This window comes from Hemitrygon akajei, chromosome 15 (assembly GCF_048418815.1).
Source record: "Hemitrygon akajei chromosome 15, sHemAka1.3, whole genome shotgun sequence".
Lineage (NCBI taxonomy): Eukaryota > Metazoa > Chordata > Chondrichthyes > Myliobatiformes > Dasyatidae > Hemitrygon > Hemitrygon akajei.
In genome coordinates this window covers 7,519,427-7,535,084 of record NC_133138.1, presented here as the reverse complement: position 1 = coordinate 7,535,084, position 15,658 = coordinate 7,519,427, and the positions used below count along the sequence as shown (strand labels likewise).

The 15,658-nt window shown below is 38.7% G+C and overlaps 1 protein-coding gene across 1 annotated transcript; it reads left to right on the top strand.

Moving 5' to 3' along the window:
* The first annotated feature begins 1,145 nt into the window (after nucleotides 1–1,145).
* On the top strand, nucleotides 1,146–13,720 carry camlg (calcium modulating ligand). The gene is made up of 4 exons (XM_073067124.1): nucleotides 1,146–1,347; nucleotides 6,300–6,760; nucleotides 10,827–10,892; nucleotides 11,838–13,720. The coding sequence occupies exons 1-4, from the start codon at nucleotides 1,197–1,199 to the stop codon at nucleotides 12,027–12,029; spliced, it is 870 nt and encodes a 289-aa protein (XP_072923225.1). The 5' UTR covers nucleotides 1,146–1,196; the 3' UTR covers nucleotides 12,030–13,720.
* Nucleotides 13,721–15,658: the final 1,938 nt, after the last annotated feature.

The following is a 15,658-nucleotide window of genomic DNA, read 5'->3' as shown; positions in this document are numbered from 1 at the left end:
CGTTTTGGTTTTCTTTTGCTTTCTTTAAAATACATTAACTACAAAGCATAAACGTGCTTAATATTAATAAAAATACATAGTTACACACACAAAATACGGGAGCAACAGGCCAGACAGCATACACGGAGAGGAATAAACATTCGACGTTTCAGGTCGAGAGCCTCCATCAGGACAATAGTATAATAAAAATACTCTACTGCTTAAGTTAAAACATTTGCAAGTGGGCATCGTTCCCCCAAAATACGCCACCTCTTTTTATTTTGGCTTTTTGAATTTCTTCCTCAGGCTTTCATCTAGTTACTCATTTGTCTTTATTGTAAGTGAAGGAATATTCTGCCCACTCACTGCTGGGCTTTGTACATGAACAGAGCACCAGCCTTTGTTTGGGATGGGCGTAGCTTGAGCTGGCACAGTGACACAGATTCACTTAGCTTACAAATGAACTTAAATGCAAGAAATATTTGTGAGAACAGGGGCGGTTCAATTTTCCAGCCTTAAATTGCCCCGGAGGTTTGACTGCAGCCTGAAGTTGCCCCGGAGGATTGACTGCAACCTGAAGTTGCCCCGGAGGATCGATTGAAGTTGCCCCGGAGGATTGACTGCCTGAAGTTGCCCCGGAGGATTGATTGCAGCCTGACTTTGCCCCGGAGGATTGACTGCAGCCTGACTTTGCCCCGGAGGATTGACTGCAACCTGAAGTTGCCCGGGAGGATTGATTGAAGTTGCCCCGGAGGATTGACTGCAGCCTGAAGTTGCCCCGGAGGATTGATTGCAGCCTGAAGTTGCCCCGGAGGATTGACTGCAGCCTGAAGTTGCCCCGGAGGTTTGACTGCAGCCTGAAGTTGCCCCGGAGGATCGATTGAAGTTGCCCCGGAGGATTGACTGCAGCCTGAAGTTGCCCGGAGGTTTGACTGCAGCCTGAAGTTGCCCCGGAGGATTGACTGCAGCCTGAAGTTGCCCCGGAGGATTGACTGCAGCCTGACTTTGCCCCGGAGGATTGACTGCAGCCTGAAGTTGCCCCGGAGGATTGACTGCAGCCTGAAGTTGCCCCGGAGGATTGACTGCAGCCTGAAGTTGCCCCGGAGGATTGACTGCAACCTGAAGTTGCCCGGAGACGGTCTCGGTGATGTCATCGGCGTGCGCCCGGCTCACAGGCGGCGGCGGCGCCGGCGCCGGACTCGGACTCGCTGTCGGGGATGGAGAGCGGTGGCAGCGCGCTGAACGGCGGAGACGACCAGAGAAAGATGAGCTCGGCACGGAGAAGAGCCGAACTCCGCCGGAGGAAGCTGCTCCTAAACTCGGAGGATCGGCTGAACCGAATCATGGGTTTCAACAAAAACGGGGCGGGTGAGTTAGCGAGTGGGTGGAGGAGGCGCGGCCTGGGGCCCGAGCTCAGGCCCTCGGTAACCAGCCGAGCAGCGGTCCCTGGACCACGGGGAGCTCCCTCCGCCTTCAACTCCAGCGATTCACATGCACAGGCGGAACCATTGTTAGTGATAACAATAACGCAGCAAACAATAAAACGCACCCACTCTTTTGAAACTAGACGCGATTACCGCGCACTGAATATCAGACAAAGGTGGGAAGGGAGGGAATGCAGATCCTGGAATCACAGCAGGTCGAGCAGCATCTGTTCTCTCAGCAGCGTTTTGACCCGAAACATCCATCATTCCTTCCCCTTCATAACTGCTCGACCCGCTGAGTTATTCCTACAAATTCTTAATGCCGATTACGGAAGATTGGATTAAACGTTTTTGAAAAATGTGTTGATGTATTGGCGTTAATGTCCAATGCCAGGCGAAGACAAATGGTTGGGGTGGTTGGGGCCCATTTGCACGCTTAAAAGAAAAATCAAGAATTTGAGATCTTGATCACGTCTGGAGGTTTTCCCACTACTTGTGTCAAACCTAGGCTAATTATGCCTTGAGAATATGAATGGAATAGGTATATACTGTATGGTTGAGAAGGAGAGTAGGATTAATACAGGATAATGGTTTGAAGATGATAAGCCTATACGTCATTGATTGCACAAGTTCAGTAAAAAGGATGAGCTACAAGCTATATCCTTTACTAATGGGAAGAAGATCTTGTACTTGAACAATAATATGAATTATAAACTTCTGAGGGTTTGCAATTTTCTGAGGGGGGGTGTTGCAGTTTTGTGTAGGCATGACATAGCAAGAATTATTTTGCTAGCTGAAAAAATGACAGATTTATGACACAAAGATAGTGATGTATCTTCATTTATGAATAATGATCTTCAGTAACATTTGGAACAAATGGAACAGTGTTTTGCACTTTGAACTTTAAATTACTATGCTTGCTATTTCAATATTTCCTATTCTGCTTCATTAATTACATTACAAAGAAATGTGCCTTTTCCTTCTTTTCTAAGTATAAGCTGTACACTTAAAGTGCTTAAAATTAAGATGATAGGCAAATGTTGAAGGTTACGTTTGTCAGCCCAGAAAGGCTGCAGGCAAATAAAAAAGTGGAGATAAATTTCCCTGGATTCACTTTATGATTAACTCTGTGGATTCTAAATCCATCTCCTACTTCAAGACTAGAAGGCAACAATAAATTCTTCCACGTATCCAATATTTTCTGTGCAGAACTGTTCACAGTGTTCTCAGCTTTGATGCAGACCTTTCCTGGTGCTCCCAGAACATGCCTTTTGTCAGTATATCTAAATTCACTGTCACAAGACACTCCCATCTTGATGTGAATCGCTATCTTTGTAAGTATATATGATCCCTGAATTAATTAAAGTTTGTGACTACGGCAGTTTGGGATTAATTAGAATTGGTTTATTATTGTCACTGGCAGAACATGTGCTTGTTTTGCATACTGTTCAAATTGTGAGAAAGATTGTGAGGTTAAGAGCCATCTTGTCATACTTACAGCCATTCAGTAGGTTTGTGGGGTAAAAACTTTGAGCCTGGTGGCACTTGCCTTCAGCATTTTCTATTTTATGCCCAGTGGGAGAGGGGGAGAAGAGAGAATGTCTGGCGTGGGTGGTGTCTTTGATCATGTTGGCTGCTTTACTGAGGCAGTGAGAAGTGCAGATGGAGAGTCCATGGAGGGGAGGCTGGTTTCTGTGATGTACTGGGCTGTGTCCACAACTCTCTGCAGTTTCTTGCAATCATGTATAGAGCAGTTGCCATACTGAGCCGTTCTGCATCCAGAGAGGATGCTTCCTATGGTGTACTGATTAAAGATGGACAAGGTTCAATCTTTCTTTAGTAATTGCTTTAGCTTCCTGAGAAAGCAGACACATTGGTGAGTTTTCTTGGCCACGGCATCTATGGTTGGACCAGGACGGGGTATTGGTGATGATCACTCCCTGGTACCTGAAGCTTTCAACCTCACACTGCTGATGTAAACTGGGGCATACACACTACACTGCCCCCACCCCCCATGCCTGCTGATTTTTGGGAGAAGGTTGGAGGAGTCAGGGTGTTTATAAAGCTTTGAAATTTTCATCAGCTGGCCTTTCCTAATGATGACTGTGAGCAGGCCATAGCCCTAACAAGCTAATTAAGGTCTGAGACCTTGGTAAAAGTAATCTGAGAGCTCAAATCTCTTGGGGTGCCCAAACTTTTGCAGGGTGCTCCTTTCCTTTTTTTTCCACACTAAAATTGTACGAAACAAAAATAATACACTAATCTTACTTAAAATGTTGAAAAGAATGTTTCATCTTTATGACTTTTGGAGATCAGTTCATCTTCTACTTGCTTAATTATTCACAGTAACAGAAATTTTGAACAGGGTGCCCAAACCTTTGCATGCTACTGAATACCTATCAGAAAGGTCATAACTGACTTCTTGACTGACTAACCTCTGTTTAATATATATAATATATTTTATAATAACTATATATCTCCCCTAACAAGTGGTAAATTTCTTTCGGTCAATATGTTGAAACACCAGACAGATTTAATTTTTATAGGTTTTTTTTCCTGTTAATGAGTAGTGGTTTTAATCTAATTTACCCAATCTATGTGCAGTATATGTGTCATTAATTCTTAACACTGAATTCCACATGAACCCTATTCATAGCCCATTAGCAGCTGAAACAGTTTTCTACATTGGATTTGCTAACCAGCCTCTACATTGGGGACACTTCATTCCAAGTTTGAATTGGACACTTCCAGTTGATCTGATTTATGAGGGAAAGTTTTTCTGTTTTCTCCGCCTGCAGCAAAACTAAATTATTCATTTTCAATAAAAACACAAAATGCTGGCAGAACTCAGCAGGCCAGACAGCATCTATGGGAGGAGGTAGTGATGAAGGGTTTCGGCCCGAAATGTCGTCACTACCTCCTCCATAGATGCTGTCTGGCCTGCTGAGTTCTGCCAGCATTTTGTGTTTTTATTTATTTCCAGCATCTGCAGATTCACTCGTGTTGCCTTATTAATTTTCAAGATGCACTATTACCATTTGCACCATTGATATTGCAATTCCAGGAAGGCGATCATGATCCTGATTTAAGTCCCTGACTGACTTTCTGGTGCTTTATCTTTTGGAATAGCAAAGTTAACGCAAAACATATTGCCTGTATATCAGGAATACCTAGGCCACTTTTACCATGTGGCTTTATACTCAGCTTCACTAGTACTGTTTCTCACATCTTTCATTGAAGCTTCAGGAGAGTGTTAATGTGTGGATGAATGTAGGTACCCCACAGTAGCATAGCGGTTAGCATGAAGCTATTACAACTAGGGGTGTCAGATTTGGAGTTCAATTTTGGTGCCATCTGTAAGGAGCCTGTACGTTCTCCCCGTGGAATATATGAGTTTTCTCCAGGTGCTCTGGTTTCTACCCACAGTCCAAAGACGTAGTGGGATGGTTAATTGGTCATTGTAAATGTCCAGTGATTAGGTTCGGGATAAATCAGTTTTGTCAGGGAATGCTGTGCTGTGCAGCTTGAAGGGCCTATTCCACACTGTATCTCTAAATAAAAAAAGTAAAATCAAAAGCTCTTTTTAAAAAAAAGTAAAAGCTCTCAGCTTCACCCCTCCCCCTCCTGTCTTTTCCTATCATTTCAGATCTCCCCCTCCCCCTCCTACTTTCAAATCTCTTACTATCTTTTCTTTCAGTTAGTCCTGACGAAGGGTCTCAGCCTGAAACGTCGACCGTGCTTCTTCCTATAGATGCTGCCTGGCCTGCTGCATTCCACCAGCATTTTGTGTGTGTTGCTTGAATTTCCAGCATCTGCAGATTTCCTCCTGTTTGCAAAATCAAATTTCTCATTATTTCGACTTAATCACTAATTACATTAAAAGAAGCAAGTGTGACCGCTGAAAATTTCTTATCCTTTGTCTTCCTGATTTTTTAAAAAAATTTGCGGATACAATAGGGTCTTTTAAGAGACTCCTGGATAGGTACATGGAGCTTAGAAAAATAGAGGGCTTTGGGTAACCCTAGGTAATTTCTAAAGTAAGTACACGTTCGGCACAGCATTATCCTGTTGGTTTTCTTTGTTTCTATCTCCACATGGTTTGTGCTCTTCTGTTATTTGTCCCCTCCTCTGACCCCGCTCTAAAATACAGAGCTCAGTAGATTGCCTTGACAGCAAGTGTTTGATTCTGGGTTCAACAGGAGCATAGTGCAGTTAGTGATGGTGTAAGATGGTTTTGCTCTATAGGCCAATACAATACATGTGGGATAGCACACTGTCCTTTTATTCTGGGGTGGTGCAGTAGAATCCATCCCACCCAGACATGCCTAGGCAAGCAGCAAAGGGTGCTCTGCTCGGGTTGTAGACAAGCATATTGATATAACATATAATTAATATAACATCATACAGTAACCAGTTGGACTCCAAATTGCCAGAAACATAACTTAGCTTGTAATTTATTCTTTTGATTTGCTTCAAGCAATGAACTAGCAAACATTCTCATGGAACCAGGTAGCAACGTTGAAATTATTCCGGTTGAATTAGAAATTTGGCTGTGCTGTGAACGCTTAGTAAAAGTGAAAATACAAATATATTAAATTTTAGTTCTGTAATGCTTTGCTCTTCCCAATAAAAAAGGCATGCTAAATATGAAGATCCTACCATAAATCTGATCAGCTGTTCTGGTGTACAATGTTATATGGGCTTCTAAAAGCGCTTCATCAGATTCAACATAAATTATTAAAATAAAAATCAGGACCTAGAATTGGAAGTAACCTTGTAACATGCCAACTTAAAAAATGAAGTGTCCATGATTTTTTTTTCATACACTTTGAATACTTATTTAATTATACTTACTTGAAAGATAAATACAGTATTTCTTTGTTTCTTTATATGCAGAAGAAGGGAACCGAGCGGATTCTCTTCCACCATATGAACTGGAGAAAACAGAATCTCTGCTGACTTCGGGCTTATCCAAAAGAACTCCAGGAATTCCAGACGAAACTGATGGTTCAGTGGCATCCATTCATTATGCTAATGGAACAGAGAGTCAAGGGCCATATTCTGCAGACGGAAAAGACTCAATTAACAAAACTAATGAGGCTGATGTTGATTTGGGTCTGGGAAGTCAGGACCTGGGAACATCAGAGTTGCCACTGGAGCATTCTCCCCGCCGTGGTATTGAGCAGTATATATCACGCTTTGATGAAGCAATGAAACTTCGAAATCAGCTGATGAGTGAAAAACCTGTTCAGGAGAATGGAGGTGAAAATGAAGAATTTGGCACATTTCGGGTTTTCCGCTTGGTGGGTAGTGCTCTTCTAGCCTTAATGGTTAGAATCTTTGTATGCAAATATCTGGTAAGTGCTGCATCTGGTTTCTAGTGTAAAATACTTAACCATTTTCATAGGAATTTCTTTTATGTATGCTTGCAAAGGACCTATGGCATTCCTTAGCAAATGGAAGAATGTGCAATCACAGTCACAGGGAGATGCAAATGAACCAAGTGAGACAGTGAAGTGAAAGTTTTGGAATTGATTGCTAGTTAATACATACAATAAAGGCAGGACTGAATTCAGTTTTGCAGAAAGCTTTTGACCAAGGCACTAAAACTTTTCCTTCATCTTGCACCTGAGATACTGCTGAAGACAAGTCTTTTATTGAATTTTGATTCATTTACATTGTGTACCTGGACATTGCTCCATGACAGTCCCTGGTTTTGTTGGTTTATAGGAATGCTGATGTGCACAGGGACTCCTGGATCAGGCTTTGTGCTGGCATAAATTTGGAAAATTTCAGTACACTGTACCTGCCGTATGCTTCATTACAAATTATTTTATTACAAGACATAGATTAAGCTTTGTTATATGAGGTTTGTTTTCAATGTTTCACCGAGCTAAAGTAACAGCTTGGCAAACTTCCATGCTTATGCTTTTTTTGTGGGGAGAAGCTATTTCCTATCTTGTAGTATGTTTTATAAGAATTTTTCCATGTGATTTAGTTCTCAGTGAACTTCCTAACAACACCAGGGATGACAATAAATACACCTTGGAATGACTGACTTTGCAACATGGACCTCCCTTTTCAAAGGACAGTTAGGTCTTTGTGAATGTTGGTGAAGCTAAATTTTGATTTTTTTTTTAGTTTAGTAAAGAACATTATCTTCATCATGATGGATGGTAGAATCCAGTCATTTATATTGGTACTCTTATTTCCAGAAATCAATTTCTTATTGATAATACCAATGATTATTTTTGAAAAAATACATTAAATGATTTGATTTAGTTTTCAAAATATTCTTGTCAATGTCATTTTTGAATTCAGATGTTGAAGTTTTATGGTTTTTATAACCATACAGCACAGAAACAGGCCCTTTGGCCCATCTAGTCCATGTCAACCTGTTTTTCTGTGTAGTCTCATCTACCCAGACCCAGACCATAGCCGTCCTTATCCCTCTCATCCATTTACTTGTCCAAACTTTCCTTAAGTATTGCAATAGAACTCGCATCCACCACTTCTACCGCCAGCTCATTCCACACTTGCACCACTCTGAGTGAAGTAGTTCCCCTCAGGTTCCACTTAAATATTTCACCTTTCACCCTTAGCCTATGGCCTCTAGTTCTAGTCTCACCAGCCTCTGGAAAAAGCCTGCATGATTCACTAACTATATTTTCATAATTTTAAACACCTCTGATAGAGGTATGCAAAACTATGAAGGAGTGAAGTCCTGACCTATTCAACCTCTCCCTATAACTCAGGTCCTCAAGTCTTGGCAACATCCTTGCAAATTTTCTCTGCACTATTTCAATCTTATTGACATCTTTCCTGTAGGTACGTGACCAGAACTACAGGCTATACTCCAGATTTGGCCTCACCTACTCTAACATATCGTCCCAACTCTTGTACTCCGTGCACTGATTTATGAAGGCCAATGTACCAAAAAAAAATCTCTTTACAACCCCATCAACCTATGATGCCACTTTCAAGGAATTGTGGATCTGTATTCCCAGATCCCTCTGCTTTACTGCTCACCTCCATGTTCTACAGTGCTCAGTTATCTCTGCTGGTGCTAAAGTTACTGTTCGTTGAGTTGGGACTTGTTAGTTTTATAAGACAAATGTAGGAAAAATGTTCTTCACACGTTCTACCAGTCTGTTGTCGCCAGTACAGTCTTCTATGCGGTGGTGTGCTGAGGCAATGGCATCAACATGGGTGATGCCAACTGGTTCAGTAAACTGATTAGAAAGACTGGTTCTGTTTTAGGAGTTAAACTAGACACAGTGGAGGCCCTGGTAGAACACAAGACCCTATGGAAAATCCTGGCAATTCTGGGCAATGTTTCTCACCCTCTGCGTACCACCTTGGCTGAACAAAGGAGCACTTTCAGTAATGAACTGAGACAACTGAGCTACTCTTTGGAGTATATGAGCTCATTCTTACTCTCGGACATTAGCCGAGGAAGTGATGACCCCCAGCTGTTAGACTGTTTGAGGTAACTTATTTTTTATTCTTTCTTTCTTCTCTTCTAATATTTGTATATCTGTGCCCTTGTAATGTTACTGTGACTGTAATTTTCTTTGGGATCAATAAAGTATCTATCTAGTTTTATGATATGACAAATAAAATGGATACAACCAACTAAAAATTTAAGTCCAAATTCCAATTTTTAAAGTATTTGCCACCCAGGCAAGTCTACTATTTCTCAGTTGTTTGTGAATTTCAAGGGAAAGATGTTGGTAGTTGCAAAAGATTTCATTTATTTTATAACTGATAGAAGGTCCTATACCATTATGTTCTATATCCCTGGAGTGTATTGTATGAAAAAACACTTTTTTGACTTAAACTGAGAGGCAGAATGAATGAAAGTATCAGAAAGATCAAGCAATCATTGCCAATACTTGTTTTATTTCTCAGAAACTTTAGATTAAAATCTCTAGGAAGTAGAGGTGCACTCCAGTAACTTTTTAAAAAGTTAGTTTAAGAACTTTAAAAGTTTAAAACAAGTTTTAAAAAATTGTTCAAATTGATGTTGTTGAGATTGACAATAGCATTTTGAATATAGGAAATAATTGATTTTATGTAAAATGAACACTGCACTGAATGAATAATTTCATTAAAATGGGTGCAAAACTGAGTTTGCAAAAGATATGAGAGCTTAAAGGTGGACAAGAGCTGCTGTGAATGCCTTGCCATTTTGATATGGTGCATTTGTGATATTTCTAAACCAGCTTTTATTTAGTTCAGTTCTTTTATCTGTCTGGTCTATAGAAACAGCAAGCACCAATTTTCTTTAAAATAAAGGATTATTCATCAGAATTGTTCAGAAAATAGTTTTTGTAGTTGTCTCATAACATTGTTTAGGGTCATATTTAGCTGTTGATTTTGAACTCTTTTTACCAATGAGTATCGTAACAATTACTGTTAGAAAAAATGTGCATACGTAAATGACTGGCTCTACATCAATCTAGAAGTTTCTCTCATCAACAAGAGTTAAATGCGGTGGACCTCAATTATAAAAAAAACTAATATTGTTTTTGCATTTTTCTCTGAACTTTGATTCATGCTGTGAAAACAGCATGGATACTTTGAGCATCTTCAGAGATCCAGAAACTGTTCAGTCAATTATTTTGAGAATGAAGATTGCAATATGTAATTTACTGGGTTCTTCTCACAGTCATTGGGGGAATAAATTTTGTGTAGTTATGCAGAATTGTTCAGACTCAGTGATTACATGATTACATAATCATTGTCACATCAGAGCAGATAGTCAGAACAGTAGGCCACCAGATAGCTAATTAATGTTTTGAAACCAATTGTTGATCATTGTAATTACTATTAGGTGTAGTGCTTATAGAAAACAGCTGTGCAGAGGATATGAAAAGTGGGTTTGGATAGAAATATTAACTTTTATAATCTTGTTCATCTTGCTGTACTTGTCATGGTCCCTGATGTTTTAGCTATAAATCTTGTCAATATAAACATGCAATTTTTCTTATTTTAATTTATAAATGCTTATTTCATTTGTTCAACTGGTGATGCTTTTAAAGAACGCGAACAAAGTCTTGGAAATTCTTATGCAGTATCATGACCATAAAAGGAAACACTTAATGTTTTGGTTTGTGACATCTTTTTACATTAATGTTATGTCACATTTGTGTTTCCAAACATTTCTAAATTTCAAGCTGTGTATCGCCTGAGCTTTTGGAGTTGTTGAAACTCATACTGCAAAACAGTTCAGTCTTTTAGCACGTTCAGAATTTCTGCATTAAACTACACATGACAGCAGTTTCACCACTGCAAATTCAGAACCAATGCTTCTGGAAGTTTACAATTAATGATGCACCCTTTCACTTGTAATGGGTGTGTAAAGGTCATTCAACTCAGCTCCACATGTAGCTTTTTCACTAATTAATCTTTTTCTTGCAGGCCATTTTTGCTCCCTTTTTGACTCTTCAACTTGCATATATTGGTCTATCAAAGTACTTTCCAAAGGTAAGATTTAATTCTTTCACTATGTAATTAAGTACGATGGAGCTTTAAAAACAATTCCAACAAAGCATGAAATTAGTAGCAAGATAGCCTTTTAAAAAAGGCCTGAAAGTTGGTCTGGATTTCAGTTTGGATAGAACTTCAGCTTCTAATTTGTAGCAAAAATAAATGTTAAGGTAAAAGGTGCAGATGGTATGCATCTGGTATCTTCCAATGTTTTACACATCATTTGTAATGCATCTTGCAAATGTTACTTCAGTTACCTAGAATTGATTTGCTTCTGTATAGTTCTTGGGGAAAAATGTTATACATACAGCAGGAAATGTTAGCATTCTTCAGCTACCACTGATTTGAAGGTAATTTATGAAATCATCATTCACATAATTAAGTGCTGTGTGACTTAGGATATATCTGTCATCTAAGTTGATTAAATTCCAGGTGATTTTTATAGAAGTATGTATTGTTTATTTTTATAAACTACTGCAGCCAAAAATAACAGCCCCCATTGCAGAATGACTAAAAAGACTTCTTTAAAAAGAGCCACTGAAGAAATGCACAATAATCCACTGTTGATTATTGACATCACATGTTACTCTTGAATTCTAGTGCACTATCTTTGTAACTTACAAAGCTACTGATTTCACAAAATGCATAACTTTTAGTCTTTTTTTTCTATACATTGCATTCCCAGTGCGTGAGTTTCATCTTGTTGTTTTGTCTGTTTAGTTTGACACTGAGGATTAATAGAGGGTAATTTGAGGACTACACCATAAAAGGTGCAGTCTATGTTGTAGTTAATGCTGTCATTCACTTCAGTATTGGTGACACACCATTAGGGTCATATTATTTTTACCTCTCCATCACAAGCTTGATTGAGTGCGAGAGTCACACGATGTTTTACATGAAGAGATTTTTAAAAAGGTAATAGTAATTCTGTTCCTTTTGTAGAGTGAGAAGAAGGTAAAGACAACGGTATTGACTGCAGCCTTGCTTCTGTCAGGAATCCCTGCAGAAGTCATCAATCGCTCAATGGATACATATGGGAAAATGGGAGATGTATTTGCAGATCTTTGTGTCTATTTTTTCACCTTTATCTTCTCCCATGAAATCCTTCTCTTTCTTGGAGTTGATGTACCTTGACTTCATTCAGCACAGGAGGGGAAGGGAAAAGTGAGAAAAGTTTTTTTCATTTAACTTTGCGGTATGTACTTCTGTGCCGTTCATTCCTTTAGACTTAACAGGCACTGGTCTTTCAGGCTATTGGAGGCTTTCAGTTACTTTTATCCCCTGGATCAATTCACTCAAATAATAGTTGAAGGAAAAATAAGATTCAGCAAAAAAAATAAGCTGTGTGGTTGGAAAGCCATAATGAAAGAACTTCAAGAAATATTTTACCTTTAATCCATTTTTGCAAAGTTTGTTACGACTACTAGTTTAAACAAAAACAGTTCAGAATGCACTGAGAACCTCACCTTGCCTGTATATCTTATTATATCTGTATGATTAGCACAAACCATTTGGTGATGCAAAGGGAACTAAGAATACAACAAAAGAGTGTATCGTTTTGAAAAGTTGACACTATAAATGACTGTTTATCTGATGTTTGTTTCTACAGTTTGGGACTGTGTTTGAATGGAAAGTTCAGTGTGAACTTGTTCAAAGTTGAAAGTTTGATTGTTCAGTGTGTTTATTCTTTCATTGTGCATATTGTGATTAAATTATTTCACCCAGTTTTTGTATTTATATTAGATTTTGTGTTTTCTGTAAGCCGTTCAAGAGCAAAGTGAATGTTTTTATTTTGCAGTGCAAAATCAATTAAAAGTTAGGTGCACAACAATTTACATATTGTGTAAATCTCTGCAATAAAACTGCCATTGATGTAACGGTTTACTTGACAGCCAGCACTAAAGTTTTGCATTTATGTGACTTTGTAGTGTAGATGATACATGGGTATTCTCAACACTGTTCAGTCTCTGTTGCCCTCCAGCAAAGGGGCAGGATGAATCAACAAGGAAGTCATGTATAACAACAGCAGTGAATTTTTTTCTCTATATACTGGGTGCTTGCGTGATACGTGAAGGGGAATATGCCTCTTTCTATTTGAGTGGCTGCAGAGTTATGTCACATTATGATGAGGTAAATGCTGGAATCTTGAATAAAATCCTGTTACATAGTTCAAACCAATTTCATTTTCCTTTTGATTTGGTGTCTGTTGTTGTTTTCTAAATCATGCTGTTTAATACTAGAAGATGTATTAAAGGTTAATTTGATTGCGAGGCAATCATATCAAGTTCAGACTTCACTACATTAAACATTTAAATGAGAAATTGCTACTAGTTAAATTGTGAACCATTACTGTAAAGAGGTACTTAAAAATAATATTCATGTATGCATGTGGGTTTTTAAAAAATCTTGGTGAAGCTGCTGTATAGCATGTGATTTTGTTCAGTAAGAGGCAACTCCCAAGATCCTATGTTGTCAAAACCAATGTGTGGCAGTGATGAGCAGCTCATGAGAAAAGCAACTTTGAAGTGAAGGAGAGCTGTCATATCTTACAAATACATTGTAAAACTATCAACATGTATGAGGCTGTATTTCCTTGAATGAATCTTTAAGCAATTAACCTGTCACTTCAGGTTAATTGAAATTTTATGTTAAATCATTCTTTAATCTGGTTTAAAAAAAGAACAAATCCTGTGCTTACAAATGTTGCTTTGGTTGAATTTAGTGAATGATGATGAGTGGATCTTTTTGTTGAATTTAGTTTGCACCCCATGTTATCATTTATCATTACTCTGTAAGAGAAACTTAATTAAATGTTTGATATTCTACTATCCTAAAATTGGATTTTTTATTATTGTACTTTTTCTCATTTGCAAAGATGATAATTTTTTTTGTTATTTGGGGTGATCACAGCCACATCTGTTTCTAAATGCAGTACCTTCCCAGTTAAGGACACTCACTAGAATTTTTTCTCATTACTCCATTTCCTTATTTCATGGACCTGTGTACAAAGCTGTCATTGTGCAGATGGAGAGGGGAAATACATGGAGCTTCCACCACCAACACCCCTTGAAGTGTGTTCCAGATGCAGATCATTCCCTGTTTTAAAAAATACTACCTACTGACATCTAAACTTTCTTCCATTCATTTTATCCATACTCGCCAATAAAGGTGGAAAGTGGTGCAAGGTGGATGCAATTCAGTATGCAAATAGGTGAGTTACTGGCAAGTATATTATTCACACTGGTTGGAAGATTAAACAATATTTTGCTTTTAACAATAATTGCTGGTGTTTAGTGGAATTTAGATGCCTTTGTAGACAAAACACAGTTAACATAAGCAATTAAGAAGGTAATTGGTAGGCTAATCTCAATTTCAATTTCTGCGCTGTTTCTTGTATTCACATACAGATTTATAGAACTGTAGCAATTGTCCAGTATATTAATATCTGTGTTTAAATTGCAATTTTGTCATCACTAAGTATACTCATCCATGCTCTTGCAGGGATAAACAATCAAAAGGGTGTGGATCAATGGTGATTCTGGTGGACACTATTAGTGTCAATGGAAGAGAGTTTCCTGAAGGAAATGTTTACAAAAAATGAAAAAAAGCAGTCATTTCAATAGAAAGTTGATTTTCACAGCTCTTTTTTAAAAATCAGATTTCCATTCTACCAGTATGTTTGCCAAAATGGACCTCTATAGTCATACAAAGGGGGATTTAATTTCATATTATTCTGAAAAGGCTAAAGGGAGCTTCATGCACCTTGAACTCGGAAATCAACTGTGGGAAACCTTTGAAGTATATCCTTTGCATAGGAAGTTGACAGTCCTGTTTAGATGATTTTTTCTTATGCTGAGGTTTGCAACAGTAGCATGCATCAATAGCATAAGGTACTACATTTAAGTGTATTTAAAGTTGTGGATGGAATTGTGCATCTCACTTTTGAATTCAATGTTATTCTGAAAAGTAGTACTGTAATAGAATGAAGAATCCCAATCCATTCCATTTGTCCCGAGGTGTCACGTGACATTTTGCTCTTCACAATCTTCGAGAATACTTTGGGCTTTTCCTTCATTCTGCCCACCCAGGCACTCTCATGACCCCCTCTGGCTCACCAGCTTCCATCCTTAAGCTGCTTCCTCGTTGCCTTATAGTCTTCTACATCTCTAACATTACCTAGCTCTCTGAACCTTTTGTAAGCGTTATTACATCCTTTGTATACCACAGTTCCTGTACCCTACTGTAACTTCCCTGTCTCAATGGAACATACCTATACACAACTCCGCACAAATAACCCCAGAATATTTGCCACATTTCTTCCATACTTTTCCCTGAGAACATCTCTTATCAATTTAAGCCTCTAATTTCCTGCCAGATAGCCTTATAATTCCCCTTACTCCAATTAAAAACATTTCTGACTTGTCTGTTCCTAATCTTCTCCAATGCTATTGTAAAGGGATAGAATTATCATCACTATCTCCAAAATGCTCTCCCACTGAGAGATTTGACACCTGACCAGTTTCATTTCCCAATGTCAATCAAGTATAGCCTCTCCTCTTGTAGGTTTATCTACATAGTGTCAGGAAACATTGCTGAACACACCTAACAAACTCTACCCCATCTAAACCCCTTGCTCTAGGGAGAAGCCAATCGATACTTGGGAAATTAAAATCTTCCAGCATGACAACTCTTATTATTACACCTTTCAAGGATCTCTCTCCCTATCTGCTTGGCATCCCTGTTACTATTAGGTGGCCCATAAA